Source organism: Harpegnathos saltator, unplaced genomic scaffold (assembly GCF_003227715.2).
Source record: "Harpegnathos saltator strain DR-91 unplaced genomic scaffold, Hsal_v8.6 scaffold13, whole genome shotgun sequence".
Taxonomy (NCBI): Eukaryota; Metazoa; Arthropoda; class Insecta; order Hymenoptera; family Formicidae; genus Harpegnathos; species Harpegnathos saltator.
The window spans coordinates 67,501-89,967 of NW_020229906.1; the positions used below are offsets into that span (position 1 = coordinate 67,501).

Sequence of the window (22,467 nt, forward strand, 5' to 3'; positions counted from 1 at the left end):
TCTGTATACCTTCCAGGCGACTATTGTGAGTGGAGAACTTATCCGAACGTTTCTTACAGTCACCCTACAGAAGAGAGATCAATTTTAAGCAACTGATGCCGACGATCTAAACGTGTTGAGCATGTTATCTCACTTGATGCCAAGGTGGGATCATTCCCCATATCATGGCGCACATAACTCTTTCCTCCCCTTCTTCCTTAAAATGAGAACCAGATGTCACACAGGGCAGAACGTCTCGTGGAGCTATATTGAATGACGGAATGTATTCCAGTTCACTTTCAGCCCATTTCATTTTCCGTCGTTTACCGGTGGCGTCTTCATACTCGCAAGCGCAGCACAAAGTGTCCGGATCCAATGTACTGCGCATTATAAAAAGAAATCAGCTTTCCTCATACATACATAAAAATATTACTTAAGTCAAAATAATGCAATTACCCACCAACAAATTCGACCGCACATATTTCTCGATTTTCTTCGCGCGTCTCCGTAATCCTAGACCGTCTCGCCTAGGCCATATTTATTACTTGTTATTACTAGACAAGGAAGACACGATGCGTGCGAAGTTGGTTACATACATCGGAGTGAAGCAGCACGCGGCGAGTTGCGTCTCGATTCATCGAAGTAGTAATGGCCGCAGCGCGGGATTAAAAAGATTTGATAAGCGTATTTCGTATTTTCCATACTTTCCACGACTTCGATTCACTAAAAATGAGCCTCACTCGCTAATATAAACAATCGTCTCGGGAGTGTCAGAAAGAGACGTCGCATTTTGTTGCGACATCTCTTCCTGACTGAATAAATGTTCTTATGTGTGCGATTTCTCATCAATATAGCAGATTATTATAATCAATTGTGATCGTCTCGATGCATCGTCTCGACAATCATATGTAACAGGTGCAACTCACAAGAGCAATTCCCCTTGTATAATTGAACCTGTCACGTATCGGCGCAAACCCGAGATTTTTCCTCGTGAGAGTTTCCTTGAGTTTTTCGTATCTTTTCGTTGAATCCTGCCGAGTCAACGAGACACTATGACTCTTGCCCCCTCCCTAACGTCGAATCAGACCCGTTTGGAATGCACCAAGAACGAGTCTCTAACCCTCGAATAGCGATCGTCCTTATAGAGAACAAGGGATGCATTCCTCTTTGTGCATGCGTACACACACACACACACACACACACACACACATATACACACACTTGTGTGCTTATTCGGACGTGGCCTTCTTGTTTTACTGTCTCTCGAATGAAGCTCATTGGACCGAACTTACTAATTCACCGCGCTAATGAGCCACACGAAGAAGAACCTCGCTCATTCTTGTCGGCGAGCACCGCGTTCGATCGCTGTTGCGAAACACGATGTTGGAATTAACCGCGAGTGCGTTGCTCCTTTTTCAACGAAGTCTCTCTGCAAACAACACTTATTATTCACTTATTATTCACTCGAGGTCGTAGCCTAGGCTACGAAGAGAGGAAAAATCTTTTTCACGGCAGTTCTAGGAAAGATTCGATATGTATTGAAAGAATGTTACGAAAAATAGAAATACGTTAACACGTTTAGCATAAATGCCTTTTTTATTTTTTTCCTTTTTAATTATTTTGTTTTTTTTCCTTTATTACGAGACATCGGAAAGAAAAATAAGATTGTCAGACATGAGAGGCACTTGCTAGATATCCTCCTCACATTGACGTTATCTTGGAAAATACTGTTACAAGAATAAAATTGAGAAAATCGCGAGCGGAGGGTTGTGCAACGGTAAAGCAGTTTGACAGAAAGATGTTTCGAAAGGGACAGGATAGAGTGACGGAGAACCGCTCAAGGTAGACAGGGGCCAGTGGATAAAACTCTTCTTCTTCTTATTATTTTTATTATTTTCCATAAGTTCTTTCATCAGGCCTGAATCATCCAGCGACGTGAAAGTAACAACAGTGGTGCTCAGCTCCGAAGAAAAAATTGCACTAGAGACGCGCTTTCTATCGGAAAGCGGTCAGTATGATACAGATACATCGATCGAAAGAAAACGATCTCTCCAAAAAGTTGGTATCCCTCTCGTGCAAATTGTAAGCAGACATTTCTCGATTGGGCAACTTCAAGGTCCTTTCAGATATGACAAAATATCAAACAACTCTCTGTATTATACATAAATGGGTATATATATATATATACACATACGTGAATTTAACACAGACGTCAATTTATATTGGTTTTCCGTAATCTATTTGTAACCGTTTATTTACAATCGTTACAACCGTTTCTAAATAAACATACGAAAAAGCATAAAAAAATTCAATTCGGACAATTTGCGAATTTTCGGCAACAAGTTTTCACTCACAGTAAATACATGTATCGGCTTCCAGGCCAGCCGTCGCCGTACATGAAATGATTATCCTTAGTCAGGTCAAACGTACGGTTGTTCTCACCTGCCGGCAGAATTTCCCCGGTTTGAGGCTCTCTGACACACCTGGTGTGTTCCGACTTCGGTAGGCACACTCCGGGGGGCGCCTCTTCAGCTCCGCCTTGACGCACGTACATATACGCGGTCTTTCAGTTGTCATCGCGACGTCGTCGGTGGAGCTACAGTGCCGATTGTGTCAAAAAACATTCCAATTATTATTGTCAGTGAGTGCGCGGTATATTATTCTCGTGTCTCTCTCTCTCTCTCTCTCTCTCTCTCTCTCTCTCTCTCTCTCTCTCTCTCTCTCTCTCTCTCTCTCTCTCTCTGGCTCTCTCTGGCTCTGGCTCTCTCTGGCTCTCTCTGGCTCTCTCTGGCTCTCTCTGGCTCTCTCTGGCTCTCTCTGGCTCTCTCTGACCCGGTTATATTCAATCGAAGAGCGTTACGACGTCGAAATAGTGTAAGGCACAAGGTCTCGGAGCTTTGGCAATCCCGAGGTTGCAATCCCGGTGCTTGTAATCTAGTTTCGATTTCACGTGCTATTATTTGGAAACGGCGGGTATGCAACTCGCATGTCGAGAAATCGATAGTTGATAGTTTCATAAATCACGCAGGAGTCTGAACGGCACATGCGGATTCTAGTTGCTGCGAGGTACAAATCTATGAGAATCGATAATACGATCCGTGAAACGATCACGCACGCACGATTCAATGTTATCGCGGTAACTATAATACGTTTGCTCTCTGATGTTGTTCAAACATTGAATCGGTCATTGCGCATAATGTGACGAGAAGATTGATCCTGAATTGCTGTGTGTATTCATCCAACTTGCGCATATATTCGCCGTTCATTCTCTCGAGATGAATTGGAAGTTTTGCGAATATGCCACCGACGCGAGGGCGAGGGGATTCGATCTTACCAGCGCGGAATTTGCGCCGTCTTTCTCGTATGACAAATATTTTTTGATAATTAATAACCACCCGCGTGATACCTTCATTTAAGTAAATACGACCACGCCCACGCGTAGTCAAAGATGCGATTACAACATTCCCCCCATTACCGGCTACTTAACGTGCGATCAGTTTGCATAAAGACGCTCCGGTATTACAGATGGAATTTAATGAACTGATCACGCCCGGCCCTGCCCGGTCTCGCGTTCACCTTGAAGCCGTTGAAAAAACCGACAAAAATAGCCGGAATATATAATGAGGCGGCTGATGACTGTTGATCCATAATACGTGTCTCACGATCTCGCCGAATGCCTCGTAGATAGATAACCTCTGCAGTTCAGGAAACATCGTTACGCAAAATCCATACGCGATCGCTCGTTTTATCCATCTCCAATGAGAGAAGAAAGAAAGACGAGAAAATTGCCGCTACTTATCCCGAGCATGTGCAATTAATGTGCTATGCGGCATGTCGCCATATCACATACACCACAGATATGTGGTTTAACAAACCTTTCTCGATTCGTGTCGCCGCGAATACGCGCGACGGTCTTTGATTTGTTTTCTTTTTCCCCTTTCTTCCGGCGCGGCGGATTGAGCACATGCGGATAATATATGTACACGCGCACTTCTCGGCGGGATCGTTCTCGTCCTCTCCGTCCGGCCCGTTTCACCTTACCATAATTTTCGACGTTCATCTACGAATAATCTATATATCGCCTGATACTGATATTTCATGCAATACGTACGCGCCCTATCGGCCGTGGAGAATTATTCGAGATCCAGTGTCGCTTTGCTCTTCGCTCTCTCGGAAGCTAGAAAAGCCGCGTGCTATTTGGGTCAGCAGAGAGACGCGAGCGCGCGCGTATCGCACATTCGAATTATAAGATGTGTTTACCCGACCATACGCGTCCAGCTAATTAGTTAAGATCCCGAACGAGCGGCATCTCGAGACGCGCCATCGCTTGATGGATACCTATCTAACGAAAACCGACGAGAGCGTGACAGAATGCGAGCGCGAACTTTCTCGCGGTAGCTAACTGCTGACGCGGACGGTTTTTAACAATTTTTACGCGCGTCCGCGCGTATGTACGCGACGCGCGTAAACTTTCACCGAAGCTCGAAAACGACCGCTCCGTGTTGCTTCGATAATCTACTACGTCGATGCTACGACGAATGACGTATGACGAATGACGAATGACGAATCTCTTTTGAAGAACCTCCCAGACTGTGCATAAGCTTCTAAATTTCTGAAAAATTGTCTCAAGAACGTCTTCAAAAGATGTCCGATTTTTTTCTAGACGCTCCTTACTGCTGTTTCTCGGTGACATCATTGAATTAAATTAAATATGGAGAAAATTAAATCGACGATGAAGGGATAAAATAATTTGAGGGAAATATTGAGAAGGGAAGGAATTTAATTGAATTGAAGTGGCATAAAGAGCTCTTCCGATGTCTGTGACAATCAAAAGTAATTATTTTTCCTCGGTCGTTTAAAAAAAAAAAAAACTCGTGCTGTCGTGGCTTTTATATATATTGGAGTCGTTAATATACTGCACGTGAGATCATCGATTTCTCGATTATGATCGCGCGTACGATCTTAGCAGTTGCTGTTAATATACGTTCCACGAAAGGATCGGAAGAAAAAGAGAGAAAGAGAAACCGCGCAGGGAAAACTGTATCGCGGGTCGCGTTTTGATTCAGCATATGGCGACTCGATCAAGTGTTCTCGCGCTAGACAGTACAGTACAGCGCATCGACGGAGTCCTAATTAAAATAATTCCGATCAATATTATATCGCACGACGTGGAATGCACTTCTGAATAACGTGCAACATTACCGTAATATGCATGAAACCTTCATTCCGACTGAAACATTCCGATTTCGATGCAAATTAATGTAAATTAATGAAAATTATTATAAATTACGGAAACAGCATTCAAGACGACCGCGAGACGTGTCGCCTCTCTCGACGTCACGTATTTCCTGCAATTTAGAAGAATATGTGTGTGAGCCGTTCTTATTAGATGAAGCAGTTTCTCAAAACGAGAGAGGCATTTGAGAGGGCATTTGAAACAACTCACTCAACCACCTTTTCTCTCGACGCAGCTTCAATCGCAGCCTATAGAGTTCAATGAGAGAATTTAATTTCTAAAAATTAATCAAAGATTAATATTTTATATTTTATCTAATAACTTGTATCTTATACATTTTTTTATTAATTTTCAGGAGTTAAGTTCTCTCTCTCTCTCTCTCTCTCTCTCTCTCTCTCTCTCTCTCTCTCTCTATCTCGTTTGACTGTTAAAGAAAAAGTGTTCGAATCGTTTGGAAACCGAGAAAATGTGTGCTTCACTGGCCACAACCACTAGAGTTTCCGTGAGAAACGTTTAATTGCATTAATCTTTTTTGCTTCTACTTCTCAATTAACAGCGAGTCATTAATGCAGACATAATCATCAGTCGTATGTGATTATTATCACGTAACCAGCGACTGATGTCAGCATCTTGAGATACATGCATCCGCTGAAACAACAAACGAATTACTGATTGGAACTGATTAGAATTAAATGGAAAGAAGATGGCAAAAAAGAAGCGTCGCAATTGAGATATATAATAATATATATATATATATATATATATATATATATAATATATGTATATATAATATATAATGTATAATAATATATATAATATATATAATTTCTCATTTCGATGACACCGCTGCCTATAGTAATTATTTAACGATAATAATTTATCATCCGTGAGCCGTCGCACGCTCGCATAAGCGGCCGGTCAGGCGTTTTTCTCATCTCTCGAATTACTTTATCCGATTATTCAAATCGATGTCGCGTGATTGTTCTCTGAAAGCGAATTTCGTGTCACGCGAAACAGTTAGCTGGGTTTGCGACACGATCGTTTATCGTTATCGCAGCAGTCAATGTCAGTAGCCTGCATACGTCGTTTATATATACGATACGTACACACTACGATCGGACCACCATCGGCCATCGGTATGTACATACTTTTTGCAATCTGGCGCGTTGCGTAAACTATCAGAGTCTGCCGATCCGGTTGCAAAAATCACATGGTAAAAAATTCAGCAGACAATAAACGTCATCAAACGGATATGCAACAAAAAAGATGTCGCCTTCCGGATAATAATTGTAAAGACGATTGTAAAGACGTACAATTGTCGGACTAATTGTAGTCGTAATTGTAATTGCGTACGCGCAATAGAAAGAATTTGCACACACATACGTGCACTTGTATTTATTTTTCCATTTAATTCCAATCTCAGTTCCTCTTTAATTGATTCGTTTATTTTCCATTTCACCCAGTCGCTCTTCATGGCATTCGAAGACGCACAAAGCGTCTTCGTTGCATAATAATTTCGCAAACTGGTTCCTGCACTTCGGCTCTCTCTCTCTCTCTCTCTCTCTCTCTCTCTCTCTCTCTCTCTCTCTCTCTCTCTCTCTCTCTCTCTCTCTCTCTCTCTCTCTCTCCGACTTCTCCGTCAAATCTCACTTTGGCAGCCAGCTTTATGGTGCCACGTCGCGTAACACGGAAATAGAAACTTAAGGTACCCTCGAAACGCGGTAGCGTTTTGTGTGTGAAAGAACAATCGGTCGACGAACGAACGGACTGGCACAATTGTTCGCATCGAAATTGCCCGTCGTAACGGCGGGTCACCGTCGTGACAACGTGTGTTACAACTCCGGAAACCCGATCGTTGGATCATAATCGTCGGCCGCTTTCGGAGCCGGAGTGCGCACACTCTCGTCTCGTTGATAGTGACTCTGGCATCGAATCATGCATTCGCATACGCAACAGCAAACGAGAGAGAGAGAGAGAGAGAGAGAGAGAGAGAGAGAGAGAGAGAGAGAGAGAGAGAGAGAGAGAGGGAGAGGGAGAGAGAGAGAGGTGACACCAGCGCGACAGTTGATTACATCAAGATCCTCTGTTCTTACCTGCCTGATCATCGAACCACGACACGACCTCGTCGTCGTCATCGTCGTCGTCGCTGTCGCCGTCGCCGTATCCGTCGTAGTTATACCACTCGATGCTCTGTGAGCGTAGCTTTACTTTCACGACGGAGCACGAGATCCCACGTTTAATGCGACATTACGCAATGCTACGCGCATGAGAGGCAATGATGAGGCCGCGCGCGCGGCCGGAGGTTAGCGAGCGTCCCGCAAGATCGCTATTAATAACCGTGCAAATGCTATCATCGTCCCAGCGAATTTCCCGCGAATCTGTTGAATGAGACTCCAACATTCGAACATTTTAACATCGGCGACGGATAATCGAATCGATCATCGCCGACGCCGACGCCGACGCTGACGCTGACGCCGACGCCGACGGCCGCACCGGATGAAGGATAGATAGGTTCCCTCCGGTTTTCTGCGCGACGCGACGGCTACCTACGTGGGCGTGTGTTTGGGGGTTACACGGCTGGAAATAAGTAATCTCTCCCTGATTGAGCCCTCTTAACCCGCGTGATTAGCCCTGCGCGCGTCGTTACTACTCTCGGAATATCTCTCGAAACTCTCGACGGCGCGGCGTGTCTGTCGGCAAAAGGACGAGTTTTCGTCGGTGAGACCGGTCTTGCGGACTTGCGAGCCGGTAACCCTCGGGGAAACATTAACCGCGCATGACGCGGGGGAGTCTTGTATCACCAGCCGCGCGTTAATGGCTTGAGGAATCAAATGCGACTAAGCTGGAATCAAAGTTTCATCAGCACTTGAGCGTCCCGCTAGGTCAAAAGAGAGCCCCCCCCTCCCCGCAGCCCCCGTAGCTGCCGTGACCGCCTCTTGTAATTTGCGTCGGAGTTCCCACGAAGAAATATCGTTTTCTTTTTGCGAGCAGCAGGGTAGCTATGGGCTCGTGGGATAGCTCGGCAAGGTGAAACGACCTCCGTAAAATCGAGATGCTCTGCGCCGCCGAGTGTAACACCTACAGGCCGACGGCGGAGGGAGGCATTATTGTTTACAAAGCGACGCGCTCCAATCCAGTCGGGGGGCTTACACATTTCCCTCTGCTTCATTCCACGCGCTTCAAGTTCTCTCTCTCTCTCTCTCTCTCTCTCTCTCTCTCTCTCTCTCTCTCTCATACACACACACACATTTTTGTTATCCGTTTTCCAATTCTCCTTCTTTAGATCGTCGCGTTTTTGCAAAATAGTGATTGTGCCGATAAGTGTCTCGCTCAGCGGAAATTGAGAGCAATGTGAGTCATACTTGTCTCATTTTGAGGAAGGAAGAAGCGATTCGGACATTTCGTCCCGTGCACCTACTATACAATATACCACAGTATACTAATATTGATGTATATTGATACTCGATACGATAATTTGCAATAATCGTATCGAGAATACGATTATTGCAAATTATCGTCCAGGACAACTTGAGATGGTTACCTTCGGAGTCGGTATCGTTAATCTTCCGTACGTCGAGGTAATCAGACGTTTCCGCGACGAGAATTCGCTGGTGCCTCGACGACGAAGTCCGACAACGAGTCCTGCCCGAATGATCGATGCCGATTACAAGGCACGCGCGCGCGCGCGGCATGCAACCAACCAATTCTCAATTTTCCAGACATTTATGGAGTGACGGATGCGCGCGACGCACGTGACCGAGCACGCGGACGCGTACGTGGGCGTCGGGAAAGTCGTCGATCTTCTCGAGCCTCGCGGAACGACGCCTCGTCTCGTCCCTCTTTTATGCAGAGACGCACCCCGGCGCGTGACTTAGGTCTCATCGGATGGGATTAAGAGGAAATTTCCTGCCAAAATTGCCCGCGGATTGACCGCGGTGACTCACCGCCCGCGCTCGATGTTCGACGGTATTTTGCGCGAGGATCCGGAAATCGAGACGTGGAAGAATAATGAGAAACTAATAACGCTGTCAAATGGCGATCCTGACGATCGTCATGGATCCTCATCCGAGCTGACGAAGATACCTTTTTAGGTATGGTCTATTCAAACTAAATGAACTAAATGAAATGAAAACATCGGATTTACATCGGCCGATATAAACAGTACCGTAAACGAATAATCGCAAAGTCGCGAAGTAATAATCGCGCAATCGCGTTTCTGTGACGTGTAGTTTTCTCTCTTACTCTTTTCCGATGGAAGAAAAAGAAATGGAATTTTTGTGCATCGTTAGCATGACGACAAGGATGAAAAAAGAATTGTAGCGAAGTTATAAACCGACGAGCGATTAATCGCGTCGAAGCGCCTGTGTCTCGCTTTTGTCTAAAAATCTGCTCTCTGTCTCTCGCTTTGAAAGCCACGACAACCACGAAGTAATATGATGTTTTCATAATGGGGACATTCGATATAATAATAATAATAATAATAACAACAACAACAACAACAACAACAACAATAATAGTAATCTCCAAGCAGAGAACACGACGTAATTGATACGTTTACGTTTCTTCTTACACAAAATTCTTCGCACAAAATTATCACATGATTACACAGCCTAATCCGCGACGTTCAATTCATTGTGTTCTCGTTTACTCGTATATTGTCATGTCCACCTTCGGGTCGTAAAAATCCGTCAAAATTGGAAAGAAGAGAAGGGACAAGGAAGGGCCTACAGGGGTGGAGGACGTTCTACGAAGTGCGCGCGCATCCTTTAGGGACACTGTCGCAAGGTGCAAGCACAATGCAGTCAGACGAGGAGATTCAGTATGCGTCAAAGAGCCGGCCAGTGAGCTTTTACGACAATTACAAGGTACGGCCTTACTCACGTGTCTCCGTTTACCGCATGTCTCGTCGTGTTGACGTCGTCGCGTGACGGCGCAGCGTGACCGGTGTTAGTCATCGATCCGATGATTTTCGCGTCCTTGACGAGTCGCGAGAGGAAAAAAAACTCAAAGATAAGAGAGAGAGAGAGAGAGAGAGAGAGAGAGAGAGAGAGAGAGAGAGAGAGAGAGAGAGAAACGTTGAATCACATCAAATACGTTGCGCTCTAATAGAATATCAGATGGATGTTCAGTTCCACTGATGACAATTGCAACTCAACGTGAAGAAAATTCTGAAAATACACACGGGAGAGCATGATACTACGGGACGATAATTTAAACGGCGATAATTTCAATTTCAGTAAATGCATTTTGGAGAGATGAAATTTCTGTCACTTGAGATACATATGTCTAATGCGAGACACACACAGCTCGCGGACTTGTCTTTTGCAATTTACCCTCGATCGTGTCGCTGAATTTTTCGAGCGCTCTATATAAAGAGAGATTTACTTGTCTCTTGTCGACGCGATGAGCGACATTTGCCAAAATTAACGTAACCGCTTCTTTGACCACGTAGGATGTCGCAGTGATGCCACCTTGCGTCACTTCCGCTATCAGCGTGGACAATTTGAACCAGGTCCGTGACAACGGCACATCTGTCATGTCCCGGAGCAGCATCAACAGTAACATCAACGACAGCAACAGCATCAACAATAACAACAACAACAACAACAACAACAACAACAACAACAACAGAGTTAGCAACGCCATTAGTGTCGGCAACGTGTCGAAGATTCCCGCTGCCAAAGTCACTGGTGAATAAACGAAATGAACAAACAGTAGAATAGGATAGGACGATAGAACAGAACAGAATAGAATAAAATAGAATAGAATGGAGTAGAATAGAATAAAATATAGAATATCAGCTGTGGAGAGAAGTAAATCCTACCAAAGAGAGCAAAAGAGTCGAATGCAATTACAAAAATTAAATTCATATACGTGCGCGCGCGCGCGCATGTGTGTGTGTGTGTGTGTGTTACGCTAGGATACGATACAAAAGGAAAATATAATAAATTAAGATATAATATATATTAAGCTACACAATAAAGTACGTGAAGGTTTACGACGAGAAAAATGAGATAACAACCCGACGTAGTCGGGTCGTCGCGGAAGAGCGATTGAATTCTCACAAAAGCGTCGTCACGAATTGCGCTTCGACAGGTGCGGTCTCTACCGGGAACATCGGCCGGATCTGCCGTGGCGACAAAGAAAAGGAGCTGGAGCGGGCGCCGTCGATGGCCAACTGCTTGTCGACCACGGTCCCCGTCAATCTGACTGCTTCGCAAATAGCCGGCAGACATACGCCTACGAGGAATTCTCTGAGACACAGCAGGATGATCGTGATGCACCGAACCGGTCACCGTAAGTGGACACCGGTTTATCCATCCGGGCTCTCACTGTCCCTCACTCGTCCCCTCCCTCTCTCTCTCTCTCCTCTCTCTCTCTCTCTCTCTCTCTCTCTCTCTCTCGCTCTCTCTCATCAATGTGCGCTTGTGACCATATTGCAAACGGCGTTTACGGCATTATGCGAACAATCCGTCTCTAATTTTCCAGTATTTTATACTTTCCCCTTTTATCGCGCGCACACAATATCTGTTGCATGATCTTTAAATATCCCCACGTTCGCATACGATAGCACACAATCGCGTAGCACACCTCGATTAATTTTCGTGTAATTTTCGCATTCCGAGCGTTGTGCAACGAGGGTTGCGAAAGTCACGCGTTCGCGACCGCGAGCGACTTCTTTGTCGGTTCTCAATTAGCAAAATACAAGGATTCTTTCGCTCGTCATCACAATGTACGTGTGTGTGAAGAGAAGAGGAGGAGGAGGAGGAGGATGAGGAGGAGGAGGAGGAGGAGGAGGAGGAGGAGAAGGAGGAGGAGGAGGAGAAGGAGGAGCAAGAGCGAGAAGGGAATACGTATTTAGGATGGTAAAAAAATGGCGAATACTTAAGGTAACTAGGCGAGCGTGTCGGGAGCGTGTAGAGAGAGAGAGAGAGAGAGAGAGAGAGAGAGTCCGTGGGTGTACGTACGCGTCGCAAGTGAGGAACGCACCACAATCAGATTTTTTTTTCTCCTCCCATCGCTCGCCTCGTTCGCCTCGGCGAAATGCTTATAATTATCCGCTTTTTGCGATCGGTGATTCGCGATCGATTTCTTCCAAAGGTGATCGCATTCACTCGCGCGAAGCGCGCGGTTGGAAAAGGAGAAGGGAATTGCCGTTCTCGCCGCGGAATGCGACCGGCCCGGTGGTACGGCCCAGCTCAATTTTCTCAATTTCTTTCGATAATCGGCATCGCGCGCTGATGCGCAACAGCGCAACAGCGTTACAACGACCGCCGTTCTCGCCGCGTAATGCCGCGCGCGCTAACGAGCGCGCGCAAGACTGTCACTTTTAATGCACTCCAACCGGCTAGCCGGCTAGCCGGCAGGATCGAGGTTGCTGCCAAGGCAGACAGGAAGATTATAATTGGCGGCGCAGGGCCGCTGGCCCTGTGACGCAGGAGAGTGCAGCGGTTCTTTATCATCGCGGTAATTAGATAGCGCAAAACTTGCGCGCGCGCACGCGAGCATGGGAAATGGCGGCTAATGGGAGGGTGCCGCGCCGGCGATAGAGGTGGTCGAGAGTGCAACGCGCTCGCACGTACTTTGAAAGAGAGTTGCAGGGGGAGCGTTGAGAATTGAGATGGAGCGTTTAACGCTCGTGTTTAATCCATATTATCCGTAATAATTCGAGCGAGAGAGCTGACGTGTCCGGGAAAAAAAGTATTGGTGTAAGAGTTACATTTCACCGCACGGTCTCACTCATTTCGTCTCGCAAGGCAAAGAAATTCCCGTATTATCTTTTCGAGTATTATCCTCTCGTCATTTGACTACGCGTCGTATACAGTCGTGTTGCGCCTGTAATAATAAAAGGAATCTGCTCCTATTGGGGAGCAAATTGTCCCGCTGAATTGCGGACGAAACTCACTCACAAAAATTACGGACAACTTTCCTCTCCATAAGTGTGCGCGTGTGTGTACCGTGTGAATTGTCCGTGATAATTTGTATACATAATAAAATCAAAATCCGGAAAGGCTAGGTCAATGTAAGGATAGGGCATCTTATTCAAAACGGACATATCCGTTTCTCGCTCGACTCCTCCGCGGCGGCGGAAAGAAACCTGCACGTTTTCTTGTCGAGTTATATCTATCCTCTCGCGTTCCGACGTACCACGTCTCGCTCTGGATTTTAAACGTTCGTTTCTTGCTCCGCTGGCCACCGTATGTACACTTTAAACTGGATGCACATGGTTCTCTCTCTCTCTCTCTCTCCCTCTCTCTCTCTCTCTCTCTCTCTCTCTCCCTCTCTCTCTCTCTCTCTCTCTCTCTCTCTCTCTCTCTCTCTCTCTCTCTCTCTCTCTCTCTCTCTCTCTCTCTCTCTCTCTCTCTCTCTCTCTCTCTCTCTCTGGCGGATGGCGGAAGTACCGGGCCGGAAATATATCGTGTGATCTTTTTGTACGTGCACTCGAGAGCTCGACACGCCTTGCAGAAGCTGAATAAGACTCGTCAAAGAACGTCGTGATCGATAGCGATCGACCCTTTCCTTTTCTCGTCCATTTCTCCGTTCATCCGTGGTTGATCGAGACAAGAATAATATAATTCGTGTCTCGAATTAGCTCGAACACGTGCACGTTACGTACACGAATAACATGGGTCTGGGTTTCTGTATCTCTTACAAAAGGGAGACACGTGCGAACGGAGGGTCGAAATTGACGACGAGCCCGCGTGCCGAGCACCGTGATTCCGTCCCATTCTGCTCAAGGGCCGTCCCGGTCGGCACCGGTCTTGCATCTATTTCCGTTTAGAGGTAGCGGCGGTACAAATGTACAGATGTACACGTCGGCTCGCTATTCGCTACACGGCCAATTTTCGGCGTCTTTATAGACGGTAAATTCGGTAGATCTGCCTGATTTGGTCTCTCCGTTCTCTCTCGGACGGATGTCGAGAGCTGTCAGACGATCGCGCTACTCATCTCGTCGCGTTGAAGACGATTAAAGGCTGATTCTTATTATCCGTGTAAACAACGGCAGACAGGAGTGTCCTCGATCGATCCTCCGAAGTGAGAGAAACTTTCTTCTCTTTCTTCAGTCGGAACGATCGAAATTGGGAATTGGTGGCACGCGACTATTCCAATGTGAAGACAATGTTGAACAATGTCTCGACGGAGTCCTGTCTACCGCTGCCAAAGAGAAGGATAGCCAACAAAGAGAAACCAGCCCAATTCGATCCGTAATAACTCACGGAAAGTCTCATGATAATTCTCTCAGGACGATTTCAATCACCGTGTATATAAGTGACTCGATTAAGATGCAATGAAATCAGGATCATTAACCTGCTTCGTAGCACCAACTTTTACTTGATGCCCACGGATTCGCCGCATTTGGCGCTCCGTAGGCCCGAAGGCCGGCGCAGAGAAATCATCCGTATAAGCTGAATATGTAAATCGGACAAATCGGACGTGTCTAACGAGCGTTCGTCTATCGGTGACGATCGGCACGATGCAATTACCCAATCACGCGGTCGCGGTCGTTTCTTCTTACGCAAGCCGCGGGCCTTGCATCATTGGTATTGTCTATGTAATGAGGCCAGGCGGATAATGAAAATGTACCACTCAGTTACCACTACGTTACCGTACGTTACCGTACAGTGCCGCATACGTGCATACGTGGGCCGTATATTTCACGGCAAACTCGCCGGGCGTGTACACGACGACGGGACGACACGGCGAATATGTACGGGACGACAGCGAGGACCTGGACTCGCTGCTCGAATTTTGTTATCTCGATTGTAACATATGCGTATTCCATTTCGTTTATCCACGTGAGCGAGTGAGCGAGGCCATTGTCCTACCGATATGCACTACAGTGCATACTCGTGATACGCGTTGTTTGATAGATCACGTGGGTGCGCGCGCGCTTCGTCGCCGGCGCGCTGCGTCTCTACACTCTACACACTCACACGTATACACGCGAAATACAGTCTTCAGTTTCGAATTTTTATCCCGTCTTTATTTCGTCTTCCCTCGCGCGTACGCGCGCACGCGCAAGCGCATTCAACGTCTGCTCGGTTGATGTTTTATTTATGCACTCACCTCGAGTTCCTCGATTAGCGCGGTCGATTGCGAACTGACGACATGGAACGCGTCAATTTTCTTCTTCGATATTTTTATCGCTTAAATACATGATGATAATTTTACGATTACTCATTTTTATGTATTTAACATCACGTTTTGCAGACGTTGCGCATTCAACCGCCGACGTCGAGCGAAAGTAGATTGTGTTCGAAAGTCTGGCATATTGTTAAGTGTTGAGTTTGAATCCTCGATTTCGTCGTTGAATCAATCTACATGAAAGTCGATCAGAAATATCACACGTGTTTTCACACGTTTATAGGATTCGTTTTTTATCCATCTTAGTAGTATCACCTCGTAAGAAGGAAAGAAGATGTCGAATTTTTCACCTTGTCGCGAAACAACCAATAGAGGAGACTGGTTTACATGCATACATACATACTTTTATTTTCGCTCAGTCACAGTCACAGTGGTGACTGTTTCCATGTTATATGGCTATTTACGTTACGTCGTTGCACCTTGGCTTGTTCGTCGGTTACGCAGTTACGCAGCGCGTGTCTACACGCGCAGTACAGTTAGAGCTCGTCCGAGATTCGATCCTCGCGCGCGGTAGGCATGCAAGCAGGCAGGCAGGCAGGCAGACAGACAGGCAGGCAGGCAGGCAGGCACAGGTGCATCCGTGATACCGTCTCGGAAAATTGTGCTTTTGCTTCCGACACTTCCGACACCGCGTACGGTACTTTTCGGCACGTTGCGACAGCCACGAGATATCGGAAATTCCTGAAAATGCATGAAATACGACGACATTGAATTTCTCCTTTGCTTGACAAAAAATACAGTCGCAATCGCCGGTCCCTTGCAAGAGACGATGTAATATAATAATAATAATAATAATAATATAATACACGGAACTACGTACGTACAGCTCTTTCAGATTTCACGACCGTGACGACGCGACGTTGACGAAGGTTGTTCGTTGAAAGGCAAAAGACTAACAAAAACTAGAGCACTGTGTATAGACATTCTTCAGAAATATTTTCGCTTTTGCCGACTTTACCCGACTGCGTTACAAAGCACATGCATCTCGCCGGGACAGATAATATTCATCTTTCGCGATCTCAAACGAATCGCTTGAGTATGTGGAATATGACGTGATTGAGAGATGTCAATTTACAATTGACACATTATCGTCAGGAAATGTCACAGTTGTCACAGGCGGTCGCTCGGGTTTTCGCACACGATACTCTCCGAACGTGGACAAACAATCTTCGTCGCGAGTCGCGAATCGTATGCAGACAAGGCGGTGGTGGGGGCGGGTTTCCTGACGACGAGTTCGATACGGCAAGCACGATTACGTTCGATCCGATATCCAGTTAGGATACCTTGTAAGGAGGGACAGAGCCGCGTGCTCTGCTCGGAAACTCTCCTTTCCTTTGGGCCTGCCGCACAAGCCTCACGGCCGCGGCGTAGTCGATGGCCCGGGGGGAAGTGTACGCCCGTGCCGCAAGGAAATGTATGTCACGCCGAAGGATGAGAATGCCACGAGAGAATGAGAAGGCTACCTTCGTTGAGTAGTCGTTGACTCATCTAATGAGCAATTGCATGATCGCACGGAGATCGGAGATCGGACTCTTCAAATCTCAAAAGCGATCCTCGTGCGTTTGAGTCGTTCACGACTGTGTGACGTAATGAGGAAGGTTACTGTTGCGTGCTTGCCAAATGTGACCGATCTCTCTCTCTCCCTCTCTCCCCCCCCCTCTCTCTCTCTCTCTCCCTCTCTCTCTCTCCCTCTCCCTCCCTCTCTCTCTCTCTCTCTCCCCCTCCCCCTCCCCCTCTCTCCCCCCTCTCTCTCTCTCTCTCTCTCCTCTCTCCGTTCAGATAATGATGTCCACGATGACTTAGAGGAGAGGAGGCTACGGAATCGACAATATAAGAGAATTCACTTTCGAGCGATTCACTCACGAGCGATTCACTTTCACTGTGTACCAACGCGATACACAGGACAGTTCAGTTCAGTCACACACGCGAATCCTAACGATAAAAGAACAACAACATGCTACAGGATAACAACAATGACAGAATAACGCGACAAGGCTAGAGAATTGACAAGGGATTGACAAGACACCTTTGCGTCTCCAGGCCCGGAGAAATTTCTGCCTCCTTTGGTCTATTATCGACGAACGGCGCGATGCCTGGCCACGTTGCAAACCATCCTCGGTATCGCGGTGATTGTCCTGTCGTTGTGGCTGCTACTGTGGACACCCAGTCTTCCCGTCATCAACAATCCGTATTGGAGCGGCATACCTGTAAGTATCTCGCGGTTCCATCCTCCAGCGGCGATTGTTATTCGCTTGTTCACTTTCGACGATGACGATGACGACGCGAGGAGAATCAAAGCGGTATTTTTCGCTCATCTAACAACTGCCTTTCATTGCAGTAGATGATTAATATACGCTAGTGTACATCACGTGGTGTGTGATAATCTTTCTTTTGAGAAAGAGAGACATATCACCACATTTCTTTTTATATATATCATCTACTCGTAAGTTCTCTCTCTCTCTCTCTCTCTCTCTCTCTCTCTCTCTCTCTCTCTCTCTCTCTCCCTCCCCCCCTCTCTCGATTTGCTCTCGAAATTTATTATATCGCCATTTGTTGGATATAACATTCATCCAACAAGCTAACGTCTATCGTGTATATACTGACAATCGAATCCGAATTTTCCCGCCAGCTCTTCCGAATTTGAAATTTCAAGTCAAGAAATGTTTATATATATAATACTTATTGTACCATCTACTTTCCGAAAGAAGAAGCGCATTTTACCAGCGCACAAGTCATATGCGTCGTATGGATATCTTTTTCTAGTATGATATTTATATCTATTCGAAAATCAACAATCTTATCTTGGATACCTCTCCAGCTTCTGCTGTCGGGCAGCTTTGGAATCAGTCTTCTATGTTGCTTCAAGAAGGAATATCCGAGTATGAGACCTGGGATCTGTCTTTCCACCACCAAGGTAATATGACCACCATTCTATATGAATCTATTCCCGTCGCGTCATAATCTTCAAAGGCAGCGGCATTCTCACTCAGAGCTTGCTCCACTTGCTCGCGTGAACACTTTGACACCACTTTGACACTTCGAATTTGACTCACTTGTTTCCGACACCGCTGTTCTCTTGAACACCGCTTCTTTTGGCTCGACGCTACGTGTTATTGTATATCTATTGTACTTACTGCATATGTATCGTATGTTATCTCGATCCCGCTCGAGATCGATCGTTCGATTTCACGTCTCATAAAATCAAACACAATTTATATATATGCCTTATTTTATTTATGACGAGACTCATATCACACCTCTTCTCACCTCACGACGTTTCGTCGGACAGGCAATCAGCGTGTTTTTGGCAGTCCTGGCGACCGTTGCGTGCATAACCGCGTGCGTGTCCTCCACGATGCACTTGTCGCGTCTGATGGAGCTGGAATGCACCCCGGCACGGCTTCTGAATGCCACGTGCGTGTGCAGGCCACGCGGCGCACCGCCTGATTCATTCGAATTCATCGAAGGTGCAGTCAGGTAATGTCGTGAAATCACAAACGCATCATTTTTCATCAGTTCTACGGCTGGCTACATCTCGCTGCAGGCTGCCTGAAAAAAATATCACTGTTGCAAAACACCCCGTGACATGACGCATGATCACAAGTTTCTTGCCAAAATTCCACGCGAATTCGGCTGTCGGCCGAATGTCAGAGTTCTTTATCGCTCAGCCTCGATATCGCGGCCGCGCGCGCGTTATCGCGACAGATAGTAATAGAATAGTAATGCAATTAGTAAATTGAGTGATATTAAATTGATCGTTCTACGATGACAGTACTTTGATAATAATCCTTGCACGTACGTTGCACCAGATACGTGGATCTTAACTGTCCAGATGTGCAAGGTATTTTGACGATCCTCCTCATCTTCTCGTCCGTTTGCAATGGATTGAGCGCCTTGGTGGCCGGATGGTACAGTTACGTGCATTGGAGCACGCGACAAAAGCGACCACAGGCACAGTACAGGCAGGTCAGAACCAATGCCGTTTACACAAACAAGCCGCTCAACAGTGGGCAGATCTACAGGTCGAGTCCGGCGGAACGATGACGGCCGTGTACGGTAACGGAAGTAAGTTTCCGTTTCTTGTCGCAATGCCGTCGCAATGTCTTCCGTCAGCTCGCCGCGATTAGTCGACTATTTTGTACATACGAGGAAAGTCAAGTACGGAACGATCGTGCGCTTAAGCGCGCGTCTCGACTTCCGCGAATAATCCGCCGCAGTCGGCAAAGAGAGAAGAGAGAAAGACGAAGTTCTTACGATTATTATAAATAAGTGTAAATTAATCACACGCAAACACACGCAGCACTTCTCACTTCCGTAATTATTACTTTCATGGAGATGATAATCTGGTTATTATTACTATATAACTGCAAGAGAGCTGGAAGGACCATTTTATATATACAGGGTGCAGGATTTATCTGAAGACATTGAAATATCTCGAGAACTATGCATTGGATAAAAAAAAGTGGCTAATGAAAGTTGTTAGTCTCGAAGGGGGACATCCAATGATACCAAACTCGACCTCCCACCCCACCCCCTGGGGGTGGGGGTTGGGGGCAACTTTGAAATCTTAAATGGAAACCCCCATTTTTTATTGCAGATATGCATTCTACGCCACAAAATACGTAAATTTTGTCCGAAACTTTTTTTTTTATTCATGATAGATGGCGCTGTAATCGCAAAAAATTATATTTTCCGCAATTCTCCAGAAATGATCATTGGATTGAGAAATAAAAAATACCTGTTCAATATTTTTAAAGAACATGATAAAAGTTATTCCCCCCCCCATCCTCTCGGGGTAGGGTGGGTGATAACGTTCAAATCTCAAATGGGGACCCACATTTTTCATTGCAGAATTAGATTGTACGTGAACTTTTTATTGAAACAATTTTTTTCATTCATGATAGATAGCATTGCACTGCCTTTTATAATAAGCCATAGTTCGCCATACACCCACAGTGGCGCGTCGAGCAGTTCCCTCTTCGATTCGGGTTCCCATTTGAGATTTGGACGTTACCACCCACCCTACCCCGAGAGGATGGGGGGGAATAACTTTTATTGTGTTCTTTAAAAATATTGAACAGGTATCTTTTATTTCTCAATCCAATGATCATTTCTGGAGAATTGCGGAAAATATAATTTTTTGCGATTACAGCGCCATCTATCACGAATAAAAAAAAAAGTTTCGGACAAAATTTACGTACTTTGTGGCGTAGAATTCGTATCTGCAATAAAAAATGGGGGTTTCCATTTAAGATTTCAAAGTTGCCCCCAACCCCCACCCCCAGGGGGTGGGGTGGGAGGTCGAGTTTGGTATCATTGGATGTCCCCCTTCGAGACTAACAACTTTCATTAACCACTTTTTTTATCCAATGCACAGTTCTCGAGATATTTCAATGTCTTCAGATAAATCGTGCACCCTGTATAATTATTCCCGCGAAAAGGTCGAGATACATACACGAGGAAAACCGAATCAGAGCCAGCTCTGGTTGCATAAAACAATCTCACGGTTATGCGGAAAGTGAGACTCGACAGTATGTATAATCGGGGAGAAATCAAATCATTATAAATATAAATAGCATTACACCATTACATTATTCCCTCCTCTTTCCCAACCGCCACCCGCCCGTTGATGATATTATCAAAACGACGGGACAAGCGGAATCACTACGATGCTCACCTTGATGCTCACTACATACATATTATTAGCGTTAATTTAGCGTTTTCTTCTTCTCCTTATGTGGAGGCTCAGTATTTGTCTGAATGTAATATCTGTGTGTATGTTTGTGTATGCGTGCGCTTGTCTGACAGTGCGTTGTCTTCCAACGTGAAGAAAATTTCCGAATAGCGAACGAAAACACGTGACGTATTCACTTGTACGAATACTTTGTTAAAAGTAGGTGCAGCAAAATAATATATCAAACGAAAATTGTCATGCACCTGCGAAAGATGTATACCGGGTCGTTGCTCAAAATCAAAAATCGAAGTGACGGGAATTTTTAGCATAAAGAGGAGGAAGAACAGGAGGAAGAACGAAGAAAGAGATTTTATAGCGAAATACGATCTCTGCTACGATCCTACCTTGTTACTCTATGCTCTAATGTGACTTTCTTTACTTTTCTTTACTACTACCTCATACGATATCTCGAACGATTGTAAAAACATTGCGGGCACATGTGAAACGTTATCAGTTCGTTAGATTTGCAAGGATAATTTTCGCTATATATCATCCGGTTGTGGTGTTGACGGATACAAATAATTCCAGACAGTCAATGCGACAATGTATGCACCGCTAAACTCAATGTGAGTCGTCGAGCGTTTCACGATTATTACGAATGATCCTTTGTTCGTGCTGTTAAGCGCGGGGCCACTCGATACTGTAAACGCTATCGGTCTGATAAAAACTCTACAAAACACAAACGTAACGAAATATTGAAAATATTACAGACAGAAACATCGTGGTCTTCATGATTCTGTTTTTTCTTTTATTTTTTTCTCATCTTTTTCTCAACCAAATGTGCCTCTTGTTGTTTGTAATGCGGTATGATGTACTATCCAGTTTAACTTCGTTTCCAGATTTCCGTTTCAAGATTTGATGATGATAACGAAGATCTGTGCCAACATGTGCAGCTTGTATACAATATTAATGAAATAAAATCCACATAGCTGTCCGCCATAGCTGTTCGATACAGATTTGAGCAGACCACCACCACCACCACCACAGCATGTTCACCGCGAGTTGAATAGCGATTATTTTTGCGAATGTATTGCTCATCTGAAAGTCGACGACTTGATTAATTATTAACACGCAAATCACATCATTCGCGTTGACATAACAGAAAAATGATGGAGAATGGAACAAGCATAAAAGAAGCAACCTTGCAACCTTACATTATTTATTGTAGTACCTCAAACGCTAGTATGTAAATTTCTCGACGTACGAATGTCGATTACGCTCTATATCTTACAATTTTGGTTTCTCCAGGAAAATACTCAGACCTTTTCATGTGTGCTGCTTCTTCAGTCTTCGGATGACCCCGAGCAAATGCCCCCGACAGGGATTTTACGAACTTTTTGCAATCGCCTGGTCGATATTAAAATATTTTTGT

General features: G+C 45.5%; 3 protein-coding genes across 12 annotated transcripts in view; 1 reads left to right on the top strand and 2 right to left on the bottom strand.

Moving 5' to 3' along the window:
• The window catches only part of LOC105183775 (embryonic stem cell-specific 5-hydroxymethylcytosine-binding protein), a 2,106-nt gene extending 1,401 nt beyond the window's left edge, over window positions 1–705 (bottom strand). The window contains exons 1-3 of the mRNA XM_025307850.1: window positions 440–705; window positions 134–359; window positions 1–64 (exon numbers count right to left, since the gene is read on the bottom strand). The exon at window positions 1–64 is cut by the window's left edge and continues 254 nt beyond it. Of these exons, the coding sequence (XP_025163635.1) occupies window positions 1–64; window positions 134–359; window positions 440–459 (310 nt within the window). The 5' untranslated portion in view covers window positions 460–705. The remainder of the gene's footprint in view (window positions 65–133; window positions 360–439) is intronic.
• A 1,004-nt stretch (window positions 706–1,709) lies between these two features.
• Window positions 1,710–8,412, bottom strand: LOC105183772 (uncharacterized). Of its 3 annotated transcripts, none has more exons than XR_003114365.1 (3): window positions 7,309–8,412; window positions 2,334–2,575; window positions 1,713–2,098 (listed from the first exon to the last, which is right to left on the bottom strand). XR_003114365.1 is itself a non-coding variant. In XM_025307853.1 (2 exons), the coding sequence occupies exons 1-2, from the start codon at window positions 2,531–2,533 to the stop codon at window positions 1,975–1,977; spliced, it is 324 nt and encodes a 107-aa protein (XP_025163638.1). In that variant the 5' UTR covers window positions 2,534–2,574; the 3' UTR covers window positions 1,710–1,974. The 3 variants fall into 3 exon arrangements, 1 of the variants encoding a protein (XP_025163638.1); XR_849806.3 differs by having other exon boundaries at window positions 1,716–2,098; window positions 2,422–2,575; XM_025307853.1 differs by lacking the exon at window positions 7,309–8,412 and having other exon boundaries at window positions 1,710–2,098; window positions 2,334–2,574.
• The window catches only part of LOC105183773 (uncharacterized), a 34,225-nt gene continuing 14,307 nt past the window's right edge, over window positions 2,550–22,467 (top strand). Inside the window, exons 1-11 of one of the 8 annotated variants that reach the window (XM_011142124.2) lie at window positions 2,550–2,620; window positions 8,499–8,566; window positions 8,935–9,306; window positions 9,921–10,080; window positions 10,668–10,905; window positions 11,312–11,512; window positions 17,402–17,568; window positions 18,180–18,275; window positions 18,651–18,838; window positions 19,171–19,426; window positions 21,935–22,466. In XM_011142124.2, coding sequence (XP_011140426.2) covers window positions 10,012–10,080; window positions 10,668–10,905; window positions 11,312–11,512; window positions 17,402–17,568; window positions 18,180–18,275; window positions 18,651–18,838; window positions 19,171–19,405 — 1,194 coding nt within the window. In that variant the 5' untranslated portion in view covers window positions 2,550–2,620; window positions 8,499–8,566; window positions 8,935–9,306; window positions 9,921–10,011 and the 3' untranslated portion in view covers window positions 19,406–19,426; window positions 21,935–22,466. Of the gene's footprint in view, window positions 2,621–8,498; window positions 8,567–8,934; window positions 9,307–9,917; window positions 10,081–10,667; window positions 10,906–11,311; window positions 11,513–17,401; window positions 17,569–18,179; window positions 18,276–18,650; window positions 18,839–19,170; window positions 19,795–21,934; window position 22,467 lie in introns of those variants that run through there. The other 7 variants (XM_025307851.1, XM_019841733.2, XM_019841732.2 and 4 more) reach the window with 7 other exon arrangements.